This window comes from Quercus lobata, chromosome 9, assembly GCF_001633185.2.
Source record: "Quercus lobata isolate SW786 chromosome 9, ValleyOak3.0 Primary Assembly, whole genome shotgun sequence".
Taxonomy (NCBI): Eukaryota; Viridiplantae; Streptophyta; class Magnoliopsida; order Fagales; family Fagaceae; genus Quercus; species Quercus lobata.
In genome coordinates this window covers 8,089,833-8,106,879 of record NC_044912.1, presented here as the reverse complement: position 1 = coordinate 8,106,879, position 17,047 = coordinate 8,089,833, and the positions used below count along the sequence as shown (strand labels likewise).

General features: G+C 34.8%; 1 protein-coding gene and 1 long non-coding RNA gene across 9 annotated transcripts in view; both read right to left on the bottom strand.

Annotated features, from left to right (window-relative positions):
* Nucleotides 1-990: 990 nt before the first annotated feature.
* Nucleotides 991-5,287, bottom strand: LOC115960751. 2 transcript variants are annotated; one of them, XR_004085234.1, is made up of 5 exons: nt 5,179-5,287; nt 4,701-4,821; nt 4,474-4,608; nt 3,736-3,917; nt 991-1,321 (listed from the first exon to the last, which is right to left on the bottom strand). It is a non-coding gene; the product is annotated as an uncharacterized LOC115960751 (long non-coding RNA). The 2 variants fall into 2 exon arrangements; XR_004085233.1 differs by lacking the exon at nt 991-1,321 and having other exon boundaries at nt 3,557-3,917.
* A 1,442-nt stretch (nt 5,288-6,729) lies between these two features.
* LOC115960747 (kinesin-like protein KIN-14C) overlaps nt 6,730-17,047 on the bottom strand; it is a 108,118-nt gene continuing 97,800 nt past the window's right edge. For 6 of the 7 annotated variants that reach the window (XM_031079734.1, XM_031079730.1, XM_031079731.1 and 3 more), the window contains 8 exons: nt 9,707-9,832; nt 9,512-9,633; nt 9,168-9,234; nt 8,951-9,070; nt 8,673-8,857; nt 8,444-8,578; nt 7,342-7,448; nt 6,730-7,260 (listed from right to left, as the gene is read on the bottom strand). In XM_031079734.1, coding sequence (XP_030935594.1) covers nt 7,379-7,448; nt 8,444-8,578; nt 8,673-8,857; nt 8,951-9,070; nt 9,168-9,234; nt 9,512-9,633; nt 9,707-9,832 — 825 coding nt within the window. In that variant the 3' untranslated portion in view covers nt 6,730-7,260; nt 7,342-7,378. The remainder of the gene's footprint in view (nt 7,261-7,341; nt 7,449-8,443; nt 8,579-8,672; nt 8,858-8,950; nt 9,071-9,167; nt 9,235-9,511; nt 9,634-9,706; nt 9,833-17,047) is intronic. The other variant, XM_031079735.1, reaches the window with a different exon arrangement.

Genomic DNA, 17,047 nt, shown 5'->3' with positions numbered 1-17,047 from the left:
TAAAATGGGTTGAGATGGATTATATTTTTTTTTTTTTATTCAGAGATGGATTATATTTCTGTTAACCCAACTCAATATGCTTATTAAAGGAGTTATGTAGGTCATGTCATGTTAATAAATTGACTCTGTTAGAGTTGGCTCATGAAGTTGAACACCTTTCTTATGTATCGGATACATGTTATACTTTTTCCTTGATAGTATTGATTGTGGGAGCCATGCTTACATATTGGTTTTGAGCCATGCCAATGCAAAATGTCGGAAGTCAAAAGTCTTGGTCAATGAGTCTCAATCAGCGGTCTTGGTCAGTGGTCAACCTGCTAATGTGACTAGTTGACGTGATTATATTATTAGCTTTTAGTTTACCTTTGCTTTAAATCTCTAGGTTATCTTTCAAATTGTTCTTTTAAGACATTTTTACTCATTAATAATGTTGGAATAAGTAACCTTTGGCCCGACCCATTCAATATGTTTATTTAACTCAATAAATAGATTGTGTTCGAGTTGGCTCATGTAATTGAACATCCTTCTTAGGTAACTCCACCATAAAATTTCTACAATTTTAACTAGTACTTTGAATTTTGCCACATCATCAATAATTTAAATAAATACCATAACAATGATGATCAACGTTTGTTGTAGAAACAAAACTTAAGATGGAATTGAACAGCCTATCTATAACATCAATCAATCTTTGTTATGATCATTGTATGATTGAATGATTGTGTTTGGACATATTCCATTTTCTGTTTTAGAATTCGAAGATGGTCTAAATTTCAAATTGCAATGCTTATAATGCTTTTGTAGTCTTTCCATCTTGTTGAATAAGATTACGTTATTCATATATATATATATATATATATATATATATATAAAAACAAATCTCCATTTTTCTGAACCAAAAGAGGGGGAACCAAAGAACCAAATTTATTCTTTTGACACCAAATATCAACTGAGAAAATGGACAATCTTTGTCACTTTTTCAGACAGAAATTTATAAGTAAAAAATACAAAATCGAACGGGCAACTTTTAGAACATCTTTTACTTAAAATACGAAACTTTATCACTACAATAACTAGTTATCAAATTGCAAAAGACAAAACTGACATCCCACAATAAGCTGGGACCTTGAGTGCTCATTAAGCTAACAAGAACATCTTTATTTACCCCGGATTTAACTGCAAGAGTCCACTGAACCTTCCCCTCCGGCAAATGGATAGATTTTGGGAAGCGTAGTGGCACCTCATACTCACCAAAAGTCGTCAAAGGAGAAAGTAGATGCACATTATCAGGTGTGATGCGCACACTAAGCTGCCTTTCTACCTGAAATGGTGAAGAGAACGTATCAGTAGGACAAATATAAAACAAAGCGGACAATACTAGCCTTACACCGTCTTTAGAAGACACTATTTGAATCTAAGTACTCAAGCCTCCACAAACACCTTAAGTGTGTGTTTGGCAAAAATTATTTTTGCCAACTTATTTTACCATTCAGCTTTTTTAAAACTATTCATGAGTCCCATTGTATTTTTTGATATTATTCATGAGTTTCACTGTACTATTTCAGCTAATTTTTACCTTTATTTACAGTATTCTTAGCAAAAAATTTTCAGTTTTAGTAAAATAAGCAGATCCTAAACAAACCTTTAATCTGTCAACTAGTAGCTTGCACAACTCAATAACCATAGCACATCCAGCAATAAAAGGACATTAAGTATCTACCTTTTGCCTGCTGGTTTAGAGTTTAGACAGCAAAAGGTTTTCTATTGTAAAAAGAAGTAAAGTTCTCAAATCAAACAGGGTTCAAATATTAACTTCCGAAAAATACTCAAATCAGACCATCCAGATTTTCTATGTCCTTTATAATTAGCAGGGTGGATCCTTGATCAGTTAACCATTGAAATTATTTGGTTAAGTTAAATGAAAGCCATCTTTCCGGTCAAAGGACTACGTGCAAATTGTTTCCCAACTGTATACACAAAGCAAGAAAAGGAAGTTTAAAACAGAAATCAACAAACCCAAAAGCGAAAAAAAAATAAAATAAAATAAAATAAATGATGTCTAAAGAGGAATCACAAAGTGAATCACATTGAAAAGTTTACAGATCAATAGTCACTAGATTGATTTCAGTCCTAGAATTCAAAAACTTTCAAGGTGCATTAAAGTAATTGCAGGTCCATCTAAGGAAAATTAGTACTCAAAAGTAAAGAGGAATCCAAGGATTATAATCACAAAGCCAACTTTTCTTTTTTCATGGGAACAATTTATTAAACGTTAACAATAAGACCAGCTATATTTTATGGTATGAATTCTTGGATGTTAAAGTGCAACATGTTCATTAGATACACGTAGTCAAAATTTGAATGTTAAGATAGATGAGTGGAAGTTATAAAAAAGATAAGGAATGAAGTCATCCACTCAAAGTGGTTAGCTCTTATCAAGTAAAAGAGCTCAGAAAAGTTACTTACGATGCATTGCAGAGAGGGTGATTTAATTCAAATTTAAAAAGTGAAAAAGATAGTGAAACCCTCAAATAACAGGGCAGAAGCAGTGATATGTTAAACAGGAAGACAATAGAAGTTAGGATAGGGAAGAATGGCGAAAAAAATATACGTGGCCAATTCCAATTAGTTAGCGAGCATCCACAGAGCTGAGTCCATAATTAATTAGGATTAAGACTTAGTTCACTTAAATAATTTATCAAACATATGAAACAAAACCAAACCTCAGCTATGATATTCTCCTTTGTAATAGGTGAACGCAATTCTATAGGCTCTTCTTTTGAGGCACATAAACGAAATTTTTCGACATTGATGAACCTCCACAATACCCGCAAATTCTTAAAAATGTCAGATACCCCAGATCTAAATTTAATGCAATCAACATTTAATTATAGTATTAGATACCTCTATTATTTAAATGATGGAATAAACTGTAATAGTGCAGCGTCCCATCAACTTTAATGGGACCGTACCTAGTTTCTCCTACAATAGTTAGATTATTAATAACTTCAAACCATTCAAATAAATCTATCAACTATAAAGGTATACAACATTGAAATTTTGCTTAAACTGAAATGGTAAATTTACTTATATCTTTACTAATATTTGTATAGTGAATAGTATAGCATGTATAAGTAAAAGATCAACATTGAAATTTTTATGACAAGAAATATCCAATTCACAATTTTCACTTTGTAAGCTTTCATATAAGACAGCTTTATGTATTGAACGGTTTGGATTGTTGTTAAAACCTACAATCATAAGAGAAAATAGGTGAGCACTATTAGTGTTGAAGGGCTGCCAAAAACTATTATAGTTTATCCCTTAAATGATAACTCCAAAAACATACATACAACTTCTTAATTGTTTTTTTTTTCCCTAAATGTTTGAGATAACTTCTTAATTGTTAAGCAACATATTTTTACTTCATTAACAAAGTTGTGAGAAATCAATTTGATCAAGTTTTTTTGGATAGGTAATTAGAGGGAGGCAGGCGGGTGGGTTTGAACCCCAGAGCCCAATCACCACAAGAGGTGCTAGAACCACTGGGGTATTGCTCAAATATCAGCATTTGTTAACAAATATCATAACTTTCACTTTTACACAAATTAAAGAATCATAGATAGATCAAACTCTAACCCTGAAAGAAGAAAAGGGATATACATATTCAGAGTCAAATGAAATGCCATAAACTGTTCTGATTGGAAACCATAAGCATCAAAATTAGGTGCAAACCAGCTTAGAATTATCAAGACATCTTGCTGCCTTCTCGAATTCTTTCAGCTTATCTTCCTTAGACTCTTTAACTACTTTAATCTCCTCTTCTTCCTCCTCATGTTGGTATATCTAAAGCAAGAATCTTCCTTAGACTCTTTAACTACTTTAACCTCCTCTTCTTCCTCCTCATGTTGGTAGATCTAAAGCAAGTAGATAAGAGGTATATCATCAACAATTTGATACATGACAAAAGAAAGGCATGGATGTCTCCCTTCTTGGAAAAAGACGTTGCTGTGATTTGGGCAAATAACATAGGTAAACAGTTTTCCATTTCTAGGTAAACAATCAGCTCATGCTTCACTAAAATAATGAAATAAATACGGTACCCTTAAAGATATGTAATGAGAGAGAGAGAGAATGTAATGCCAAATGCATAAGAAAAGACATACCCTCAAAGATCCAAGAGCATATCTACTGTAACTAATAAGATATGTAATGAGTTACACTAGCAGAATGTAACTACCAGCTGACAGCATAAACACAAGAACATTCCATCCTAACCACAGATTCATAAGTTTGCAATGGTGTAAGCATATTTGCATATGTGTGTCCATGTCCACACATTTTTGCTAAAAAAACTCTCTTCAATGCATTAATTTACACACACACAAACATGTTCAATGCATATGGGTCTAAAGCATAGTTACATGGAAATTAAGTACTGTAATAAGGCGTATCTGTGCAATAGAAAAGAACCTTGCGCTGTTCCCGGACAAGATAAGCATACTTCTCAATACTTGGAACCGCTAGAAACTTGGGCATAAGGTGGTTGCGGAAATGTCCAGGAGCAACCTTCACTGTTTCACCGGCTTTACCAAGCTTCTCTATGCTCTGAATGCATCAACACTAATCAATACTTAACACCCCAAAAAAGAAAAATCCAATCAACATACAAGCAAATTCTTAAAAATACCCCTACTCACCGTGGTTAAAACAACTTCCTATATCTAAGTCCTTGGCCAGTATATAGCACCAGATTCACCACACGATCACTGCTCCGGACACTAGTGTCCGTAATAACCACCCTCTTAGCTGAATCTCCTCCTTCACATTACAACACAATCAATAACAAAGACAAGGACTTTTTGGTCAACCATTGAAACAAAAATAAAAATAGCATGAAATGTAAGTTTTCCTTTGAAATGCTTTGAATTATAATCCAATCCAATCCAATCTACAATGATAACAATTTATGCCATTCTAAACAAAATTATCCTAGAAATGATTCAATATTTGAGTAGACATACAGTGTTGGGTTTGAAAATTCCACATTGAAGAAATGGGGTTTTTGAATTGAGATTAGAAGTAGAATTAAGGGTTGTTAGAGTGGAGATTGAGTGCTTTCTCGGGAACCAAACACAAGCCTTATGAAAAATAAGAGAAAGGAGAAAAAACACGTACCGAATACCGCGACGGACAGAGGGTACGACGGTGGATACGGTGGTCGGAGAGTAAGAGAGAGGGGTTAATGGTTAAGGTTTATGTTTGGGTGTGTTGGAGAGTTCAAAGAGAAGAGACAGAAGGGGATTATGGGATTTTGGTGATGAAATGTCTGAAATACCCCCTAATTTTTTTTTTTTTCAAGTCCCCTGAGTCCGTGACATTAACAATTAAAAAAAAAAAAAAAAAACCAAGAGTCTAGTGCAAGTAAAGAAAATAAAATTATACTATATATTTTTATGAATAAGCTCCTAAACAATATAACTCAATTTAAAATAACTAAATTTCGGTTCATTTATGGGCTTGATAATAAGCTTGGTATGAACTTGAAAATAAACTCATATATTACTGAGTCTTTAATTAAGTGGGAGATGGGATCACTCATCCAAATCATATGAGTTTGATTATGTACTTTGTTTGATCTTAAGTTTAAGAGCATTATGTTGATCTTGAGCTCGACTTGTTTAAGAATCAAGCCAAATTCAAGCTTGTAGACTTTTTAACAAGATCGAGTTCAAACATTAGTTAGGCTTGGTACTTTTGTTATCGAGCTGAACTTGACAACAACAACAACAAGAAGAAAAGGTGTATCCAATACCATATTGTTTAAAATTTAGTTGACGCGACGGTTAGATCTAAAAATAAAATCTTAACTATGAAATAGGGTGAATCATCTTCCAAAAAATAATTAGCCAAGAGTAGAACCCAAACCCAAACCCAATCAAACTTCAGATTACTCATGAATAAGATTTTTTTTTTTTTGTTTTTTTAATCCAAACCCTAATAGATCATAAAAGGAAAATAATGATTGACTAGATTACATAATTTAATCCTTAAATTTTGGACTTGATTTCATTTTTGGTCATTTTGATTTTAGTCCACCAAATTTGATTTTATTATAATCTTTCTACCCATGTGGCAAGTTGTGAACCTATTATTCACAATTCACCACATGGGAACGAGTTTATTATGATTTTATTATGATCTTTTCATCTATGTCCATGGCTAAGAATAATGCTATACCACAACAAAATCCACAACTAGTTCACGTGATGAGTTATGAGTTATGAACTTACAACTTTTACTCCACAACTCACCACGGGCAAATTGTGGGTTTTATTGTGATACTTGTGGGCTTTACTGTGATACTAGTATTATTCAGGGCTAATCAGCCTAATCTAATCTTAGCAATCATGAGAGAAAAGATAACAATAAAGAAAAGGCTTCCACACAAACAATCATAGAAATGAACAGTAGAGCAATTTAGCAAATAGAATCAAATTGTCTGGGGATGCATTTTGCTTATTAAATTTGAGAGTGGGAAGGGAGTTACACACAAGTATCTGCGATGAATCATGAACCTTGTAGTATTAAGTAATTGATGAGTTATCCGTCACTCTCGTTTACCCTCCTCTCTCAATCACTGATAAAAGTTTGCCTTTCTCTTTTGCTTGACAATGAAACAAAAAAAAAAAAACAAAAAAAACAAAAAAAAAAAAAAAACGAGTACGATTCATTACAATAAGGACGAAACTAATCGAATAAAATAAAATAAAATCATTACAAAGATTACTTCATTGACTAACTTTCAGTCAAAACTTGCAAAGCTTTACCCTAGGGAGTGTCCATTCAGGCTTTGTGGGAAAATTCCAAACTTGAAAATCCGAATGCTGGATGGTGGACACTACTCACACTAGAGCATTACAGGTACAATTGAAAAAGAAAAAAAACTACTTAAGTTCCCCCATACTCATGCAGGAAAATTGAAACATTGCAGAAATACAACAATTGAAGCTCCCTTAGATGTCAACATTTACAGTGGAATGGTTCTTTCAATTTGAAATTTTAATACCCTTTTTAACGGCAGCCAGATGATAAAAATATACAAAACATGCGTGGACCATGGCCCTGGCCCCTTGCACTCTGGGACTAAAAAACTATGGGAAGTCAGATCACAGATGAAACCTCAATGGCACCATTCCTGTTTAGGCTGCCTTTCCATATGCATGTTGTCCATAATAACTTAAGGGCCATCTTCTTGAGCTAAAAAGGGCAAAAAAGGTGTAACTGTCACTTCATATAACCAGAGAATCCAAGAATCAGGCATGCATGTACACAAAATACCGTTGTATGTGTGTCAGAGAGGGACTTGCTGCTCAAACTAAATCCCTGAAGCGCTCTCTCGGTCTGGTCTGTAGTACCTAATATTTGAATGGTCTTTTGTGTACAACCTGCAGGGAAACAACAATATCATATTTAAACTCCAATATCTTTATTGATAGCAAAAGGTTGAATATCAAATATTCAGAAAGTTTTCTTACATCATATGCCCTTCTGCATGGTCATATTAGATGAATTAAATGCCCTAATTAGACACTGACAAAATGACATAAAGCAACTCTCCCTTCCCCAACAAAAAGAAAAGTCCAAAGAATAAGAGCCAATTCCTCCATACAAGAACTGACTCAGACTTTCCCAAATTTCTTTTTTGGACCTGATATTGCCTCAAAAAACAAGAAAACAAGGAAAATAGGAGGAAGACTCAATTGACCTATAACTTATTGGCAGTTATGCTAGGAATCTCATTCTCATTTATGCTAGGAATCTCAATCTCATTATTATTATTTTTAAATAGCATGCATATGAATATATTTATCATCTCTCAGAACATCTAAACAACATGAACTGCAACAACTAAAACTGTTGGGTGACAAGGAAAATATTGTGGTATAGAATCAAGCTCATGCAAATATTTGGATAAGGACAACTATTTTACAGAGCATTTAAACATAACAGCATAAAAGTGTTAATTGTAGATTCTATAGCCCAATATTGATTCTATGAACCAAAATATTTCAACACTCACGTCCTAACTCTTGATACTCTATAAAGAAGTTTAGGACTAGTTAATTAATGAGTCTCCCTAAACGGTATTGTGGATTGTGCTCTAATTCCTAATTAATTTGACCAGATGTGTACCTACATAAAAGGGAAACTGCTAATTCTATAAGAAATTCTCATACACAAGCCCTTCGCAAATGAGTGCACGTAGTGTTTTTTTTTTTTTTTTTTTTTTTTTTGACAAGGGGGACAAGAATGCCTCCGAATGTTGTGTTGATGTCTCATATTAGTTCAATAATAAGAATTTCAAAGAAAAAAAATCTAAGAACAAAGAAAAAGAGAATAGTATCTTAAGAGGAGAGAGAGAGAGAGAGAGAACATTTACAATGTGCGTTGCCCCAAATTTGGTGTCTTGAGCTTTGCTGATGTAGAAGGTCCTCTTCTAAAAGGTTGTGAGACTTTGAAGCTGCTTATCCTATCTAACCTCTTCAAGGTCGCTGAGGCATGGCTAGAGGAGATACTAAGAATTTCAAAGAAAAAAAAAATCTAAGAACAAAGAAAAAGAGAATAGTATCTTAAGGAGAGAGAGAGAGAGAGAGAGAGAGAACATTTACAATGTGCGTTGCCCCGAATTTGGTGTCTTGAGCTTTGCTGGTGTAGAAGGTCCTCTTCTAAAGGGCTGTGAGAGTTTGAAGCTGCTTATCCTATCTAACCTCTTCAAGGTGGTCAAGTTCTCTGAGACATGGCTAGAGGAGATACTAGCCAAAATCAACAACTTTGCATCCTCATCCAAGTATGGCTGTTTACGCAACAACAAATAAAAACGTCAACGATAATAATAATAGTAAAACTAATGCTTTAGGTTTAAATGTTTTAAAAAGAAAAACCGCACCTTCAGAAAACTTGTAAGCCCCTCGGGCAATGACAAGCCAAAGACCTCAGTTTCATTTTCCACTTCTTCACTAGCCATATAAACGAAGTTTAAAACCCCATTTCTTTGTTGCTTAAAACCCTAGCAAAGCAAGAAAGAATTATGTCAGCAAATTAAAATCTACAAGAAAGATTACTTTTGAGTACAAACACAAATAGAACCATACAATAAAACATACCTCAACACAAGAAATATGCAATGTTAGAATAAAATGAGTTCTTGAAGACTGCTCATACATTTCCGTCCTACACATAGAATTAACCCAATAGTTAGCCTTTTTGCATTAAAACTATTCAGCTAAGTAAAATGGGTAATATTGGCAAGGGAGGGGGACTTAAAGAAAACCATACATTGAATGAAGTATGTGCTATCTTAACTAAAAATATGAAAATCGTTATGCACAATACAACAAAGTAATTCATTTTTCTTCTCAAAAAAAAAAAAAAAAAGTAATTCATTTTTATTGATAAGTATAACAAGATCAAATTGATGTGAACCAAATAAACTTTAAAATGCATTTACCTTTTCTCAACAAACTTCTGAAAAATAGAAGAAAACTCTTCAAAGTTGGACACGTCAATATTTTCTTCCGTGTCACACAATAAATTGTGGACACAATCTTCAGATATTGCACTCATGGATATCTGCACATATTTATGACATTCTTAAGAGTTTTATTAAAAACGATTAAGTAGATTAAGAAAAACATTATTTTACCTGCATTGTGATTTTCTTGCTAAGCCGTTGAAGATGCTGTCTTCTTTGACATAAATGCTCAAGAAAGCAATATAGTAATTCATCTTCAATAGTGTCAAAGCTGCCGCCAAAGCTAATCATACAAACCTGCCAAAATATCACAACAACATTGGATTAATGCAAGCTCATTATATAAGGCAAAGCAAAATGCAGCAATAGATGATATGCAACCAAGTGATGTAATAAGTTTAGACTTGGCCAAATAAAAAAATTCAAGCGAAATGGTAGGCACAACAACTATATACAATAAGTTTAGAAAGTTAACAACTGAGAACACAAGTGAACTAATGATGCACCAGCTAGATATGTTTAATACTTCTTAAAATCTGGTACCACAATGTGTGATGTGAATTATTTGGAGGGAACGTAATAAACTCATCGTTTTTTTTGTTGGGACTTTATTTGATTGGTCTCGTGTGTGGGGGATTCACTTACAGGACTCCATTCCAATTTTTTTAATTCTTTTTCTGCTTGTACATAACTTCTTTTTTCCTTTGTTGATTGTACATATATTTTTTGGCTACTTCATCCTTTTAATGAAGTAGTCTTTTCTCAATAAAATTTTTCTTACCTATCAAAAAAAATTTTGGTTAGATTATTATTTAGTACTTTATATTAATTTTTTTACCAATTGAGATATCAATTTTAGAGAATCATCCTCAACATTCCTAATTTGGGTTTGTCTCTTTATCTACCCTTTCTATTCTCCAATTTTCTTTTGCTATAAATCAATTCCACCAGCCCATTGGTTACTTTGATTACATCATCCAATATATTCGTCGATTCATTCATTGATCTTTTTTTTTTTAGAAAGTTTCAACTTATGGCATCCGCTCCTGATGATCGCTCTTTATAATCAGACCAAAACACCAATCACTTTTTGGTGTAAGCGGGGATTGAATCTCAGATCTCTTATACAGCTATTAGAGATTTTACCAAATGAGCTAACTGGAACCCACATAGATCTAATTGTACATTATTGCATCTTGTTTCGTCCATATCTAAAATTGAAAGAGAACAAGAAACTCAATCTGCAATTACAAGCCATGGAGCAGAAACTGCAGCATGGATGAAGTACTACAGAGAAACCTAGATAACTACCGATGAAGGGATAAAACTGTCCAATCATATTCCCCCCCCCCCCCCCCCCTTTTTGCTTTTTTCCCAAGCTTCACTCCTGGCCAAAACATTTTACATGTTCCTCCCATTAACTTTCAACCCATCCCTACACAATTAAGCCAACACCATGAGCCACAAAAAACCCACCTACCAAAGACAAAAAACCAAACAACACCATGAACCTTAGAAAGCCCTCAAGCCACAAAAAAACCCACCTACCAAAGCCACATACAACCCAACTACCAGAACCACAAAAAACCTTTCCACCAAACTTGTTGACCCCTCAAACTCTAAAGCCTCGACATGTTATTTCCAAATCAAAGAGACTTGAGACTAGGGGAAATTTACGTTCTTTTTGCATTGACGCAAAGACCTTCACGTTGGTCTTTGAGGGAAGCAGAGCAGATCTTTATTCAATCCAAGAGCGCAGGGGAAGTTATAAGGGTTCCATGTGGTTTGGCCGGTCCGGTCTACATTGGATATCGACCAACATTTCGGAGTTGCACTCTTCGGATTTTGGCCATAAAAGCTTTTTGCAGGTTGGAAAGCTCCTGCTTTGAATGCTTACAGGCAATTTTATATTCAGGGGAAATTCTGTAATTTCTGAAATTCTTGCGAATCAAAGGCATTTTGATAATTTGGTTGAGTCTAGAATCTTCTAGGAGATCCTACTTATCTTAGGTATATTTTCGTTCAGTCCAAGTTAGTATCTATTAGCTTTTATTTAAGTAGTTAAACTAGTATTTATTAGATTTAATTTAAGTAGTTAAACTAGTAGACCTAATAGAACAAGGAGTCCTATTACTACTAGAACAAGCATGAGTCTTTATATATTGTGCTCAATGTATTCAAAGGAAGTAGAATGAGTTGATTAATAAAATTGAGTGTTTTGAGCAAAAGGCACATTGGCCTTTTTCTTTCCCCCTCTCTCTGCTCTTTCTTTTCTTCATCTTCTTTTTCTGAAGTTACTGTTCATGGGTACTGTTCACACAGCCCCTGAACAACCCAAATTTCTCTCTAATTCTTCTTTTTTCCTATCCATAAACCCACCACGCATGGACTCAAGGCCTATTGCCCTAGTAGTGTTGACTTGGGTTTTGGCCCATCAGGTTCTAAATCTTGTGAAGCCCAAACACAAGATGTCTAGCAAGAACAAACCTAGAGGGATATATCTTTACCTATTTCTTCACACACTCGTGTATAGTTACAGCAATATCATGAGTTCTTTGGGGATGTCATCAGATTGGTTCATTGAGTTAAAAGGAGGGCAATGCCTCTGTATTCTGATGGAAATCAAACAACCGACACCTCTAAAAAATAATGAGGAACCTGTTGATGAGAATTGGAAGCTCGGAGTGGCACAAAGAGGACCGAGAGGAGGGTGCATGATGTGATGACACTGAATCGAAAACCGAGGTTTATTAACAAACACCACATGCACTTTGTTGGAACTAAAAAAAAAGAGTTATTCAATCATTTTTGAGGAGTTGGAATCAAGTGGGATAGGTGAATTTGGACAGCTTACGGTTCCGACAAATGAACATGAACTTATTTCTGTCTTGGAATGTCAAGGGTCTAAATGATGGGTATAAAAGATTGGGATCAGGAACTTGCTCAAGCTTTGGAAGGAAGATATCATTTGTTTTCAAGAGACAAAGGAGGAATTATTTTCGAGATGAATGGTAAGAAGCCTTTACGGTTGTCATCACATTGATTGGTTATATTCTGTTGGGGCCTCGGTGGAATTTTTTTAATGTGGGCTGAGAGAAAGTGGATGAGATAGTGGGTAATTTTTCTGTTTCTTGCAAATTTAAGAATGTGTCGGATCATTTTGAATGGGCATTTTTTAATGTGGGATGAGAGAAAGTGGATGAGGTAGTGGGTAATTTTTCTGTTTCTTGCAAATTTAAGAATGTGCCGGATCATTTTGAATGGGCATTCACAGGAGTTTATAAGCCAAACGTTGATGGTGAGAGGGATAATATGTGAGCTGAATTATCTGGTCTTATTGGTAGGTGGGATGTTCCTCGGTTTGTAGATGGAGATTTCAATGTCATCAAATTTCCTACAGAGAGGTTAGTGGCTGACTCTTACACTTCAGCAACGCATAACTTTTCAGATTTTATTTCTACTCATGGTTTGATTGATATCCCTCTTGAAGGAGGCAATTTCACTTGATCGAATAATCGTGAGTTAGCATCTATGTCTAAAATTGATAGATTTTTGTCCACTGCTGATTGGGGGAAGTGTTTTTCTTTTCTAGTTCAATGCAAGTCATCTAGAATATGCTCTGACCATTTCCTTATTCTTTTGAAACGTGGTAGTATATAGCAGGGAAGAAGTCCTTTCAAATTTGAAAAGATGTGGTTGAGGGCTGAAGGCTTGAAGGAGAGGGTTAACGAGTGGTGGAATTCATACCATTTCCAAGGTACTGAAAGCTTTGAAAGGGGACTTAAAGACATGGAATGAGAATGAGTTTGGCAATGTGTTGTTTAAGAACCAATTAATCTTTGATCTCAAAGAATTAGACACTTTAGAGGAATCTAGGCCCTTGTGTGTGGAAGAGACGAAAAAAGGGTTCAACTGCAGGTTGAGCTTGAAAAAAGTCTTATGGAGGAGTTAATTTGCAGCAGAAATCTAGAGCCTTATGGTTGCAGGAAGGTGACAAGAATACTAAAATTTTCCAATGGATAGCAAACTCTCACCATCGGAATAATAAAATTTGTCATCTGCTTAGTGATGGGGTCCTTACCTCTGACCAAGTAATGATCAAGGGCCATATTACTCAATTTTATGAAACTATGATTTGAATAGGAGAATATGTGTGAAAAGATATGTGTTATGAATATGTCCTATTCAAATCATAGTCATCACACATATCTTTTCACACATTCTCCTATTCAAATCATAGTTTTACACATATTCTCACACTGAGGTTGCTGGTGGGTTGGAAAGACCTTTTGAGGAAGAAATTCTTAGTGTGGTTAAGGACAATAATGGTGATTAAGAATCAGGAACAATGGTTTTTTGTTTTCATTTTTCCGGAATTGTTGGGATATAGTGTCTGTTTGGGAATAGCTTATCTAGATAGTGACTCTATTCCTTTATTCCTTAGCTCTCTTCTTCTTTGTATTTTTTGACTTTTTATGTTTTTGCTTTTTCTTCTCTTTTGTAATTCTGTTCTGCTGGTGTTTTTTTGCATCTAGTAGTTTTTTTTAATATACTTTTTCTTACCTATCAAAAAAAAAAAAAAAACATTTTGCTAAAAGTGTGCTAAAATATACTTATACCTTGAAAAAAGTGAAAAATAGTTGAAAAAAAAAAAGTGGGAAAAAGTAAGGTTTTAAAAAGCTGTACATAAAATTTTTTTTTTTTTTTGAGAAACACTGTACATAAAAGTTAAAAGCTAAAAACTGATCCCAAACTCACCCATAGTAAAACAGGATTTGTTGGCAGTTTTCCAAAAATTTTATAAACATGGGAGATTTGAGAAGAGTCTAAATGCTACATTTATTCCTTTAATTACGAAAAAATCTGGAGCGATGGAGTTGAAAGATTTTCAGCCATTAATCTGCTTATTAGGAGGCATTTATAAACTTATTGCTAAAGTTTTGGCTAACAGACTTCGATTGGTATTGGGAAATATTATTTTAGGCATCAAGAATGCCTTTGTGAAAAAGAAACAAATTCTAGATTCTATTTTAATAGCTAACAAATGCAAAGATAGCATATTAAAGTCCAGGATTCCAGGTATTCTTTGTAAATTGGGTTTGGAAAAAGCTAACAACCATGTCAATTGAAATTTCCTCCTTTATGTATTGCAGAGATGTGATTTTTTAGAGATAAGGAGAAAGTGGATTTTCTTTTGTATCTCCACGGCCCGTTTTTCTATTTTGGCTAATGGCAGTCGGTGTGGGTTCTTTGAAAGTTCCAGAGGGCTTCAACAAGGAGATACCTTTGTTACGACCCTAACTGAGTGTATCTAGTAAGGGAAGCTGTGAGTGCTGTACAAGATTGTTTTACAGGATTTATATCAATGCATTGTACTGTATAAATACCATGGTTGGTAGTCAGTCGGAATAACCAACTAACTGAAAGTAGCAGAGGGAAACGTGTGGATGTAATGGATCATAACTGAAATGATAATCTTGTTCCTAACTCCTTTCCTCTGTTAATATTTCAAACTTTTTTAGGAGGCTAGGTTCCCTTGAAGCAACCACAATCATAAACCATATCAATTCCACCATTCTCATAACTAAAACAACTAAGAAGCTTAACATTTGGTATCAGAAAAGCTGATGGCAGTTGGAGAATGTGTATAGACTATAGAGCTTTAAACAAGGCCACTGTTAAGGACAATTTTCCAATTCTTGTTGTGGATGAATTGATAGATGAACTAGCTAGGGCTAGCATTTTTTCAAAACTTGGCTTGAGGTCTGGCTATCATCAAATTAGGATGAGGGAAGGTGATATTCCTAAGACATCTATTAGAACTCATGAAGGGCATTATAAGTTCTAGGTGATACCCTTTGGATTAACAAATGCACCCTCTTTTCATATCAATCTCCTATGAATGTTGTCTTTAAACCTTACTTGAGACACTTTTCCCTAGTGTTTTTTGATGATATTTTTGTCTTTAGTAGCAGTTTGACTGACCATGTTATCCATTTAAGGGTTGTCTTAGAGGTCCTGTTTCAGCACAACTTATATGCTAAAATATCTTTCTGGTTATGGGGAGATAGAATATTTGGGACACAATATTTCTGGCCATGAGGTGAGAGCTAACCCTAGGAAGACAGCTGCTATGCAGCTTTTGTGATGCAGGACAATTAATAGAAAAAGAAAATTAAAGGCTAAACCTAAGAATCAGCACTTAGGACACTTGGAATCAGCACCAAGCTAAACCCTTAGGAATCAGCACCTAACAATTGGAAAAAATATCCAATCTGAATTTCATTAATCTCGTCTAATCCTCAATACAAATAAATTAGTCTCTTATATAGAGCTAGAGATAAAGATAACAACATACCAAAACTAATCCTAACCAAACTCAAATGCTAATAATTATCTAATCTCAAAAATAAACAAAGGAATCCCAAACAAATCCAACTACATAAGAAATCCAATCTAATTAGGTGTGCTGTCCTCATCATTTTGCCTATTCCCAAGTTTGTGAAGGCATTAAGACGTTTCTTGGGGCTCATAAGCTATTGTAGGAAGTTCATACAAGGGTAAGGCTCAATTGCTCAACCACTAAATGACTTGCTCAAGAAGGATTCCTTCCATTGCAGTGATAAGGCTCAAGTTGCTTTTACTCAACTCAAGGAGTCAGTAGCTAACCCTCTAGTTTTAACCCTACCAAAATTTTCTAAACCCTTCATTATTGAGTGTGATGCTTCTGGATTTGGGTTGGGAGTTGTGCTAATGCAGAATAGCCCACAGCCTTCCATAGTCAAACTGTGAAGGGAAAGAGATTTCACTTCTCCACTTATGACAAGGAGTTGCTACCTTTGGCCACTGCTATCAAGAAGTGGAGACCCTATCTGCTTGGTAGGCCTTTTGTTGTCAAAACTGATCACCAAAGTCTCAAATTCTTGCTTGAACAAAGAATTGGAACCCCAGCCCATCAGAAATGGATAACCAAGCTTATGGAGTATTCTTTTGCGGTAGAATATAAGAAGGGCATTGACAACAAGGTTGCTGAAGCACTTTCTAGGAAGCTGGATGAAGACCATGAGACAGAACAGCTCGAGTGTAAATCTAGTAGTCTGTTCTTGTTGTCTTTTCATGATCCAACTTGGATAAACCTTCTTAAAGATTGCTATCAACAGGATGCCTTGTCATTCAGTTGATTCAGTCCATTCAATCTGGGTTTGCAATTCCAAAAGGATTTTCACTACATAATGGGTTCCTTTTATACAAGGAAAGGTTTTATTTGGGGCCTCACTGCCCACTCATTCCTCTGGTGCTCCATCATATTCATAGCAGTCCTACTGCACACCACTCAGGTTACTTAAAGTCTTTGCATATGGCCAAGCAGGAATTTTACTTTTAGGGCATGAAGTATTTTGCATAATGGTTATCAATTTGATTGACCGGAGAATGATATCACTATAACCGCTCCTCGGCTAACTAACCATTTGCCTTTTGGTTAACGGGGTTTGGGAGAATCCAAAATGCTGA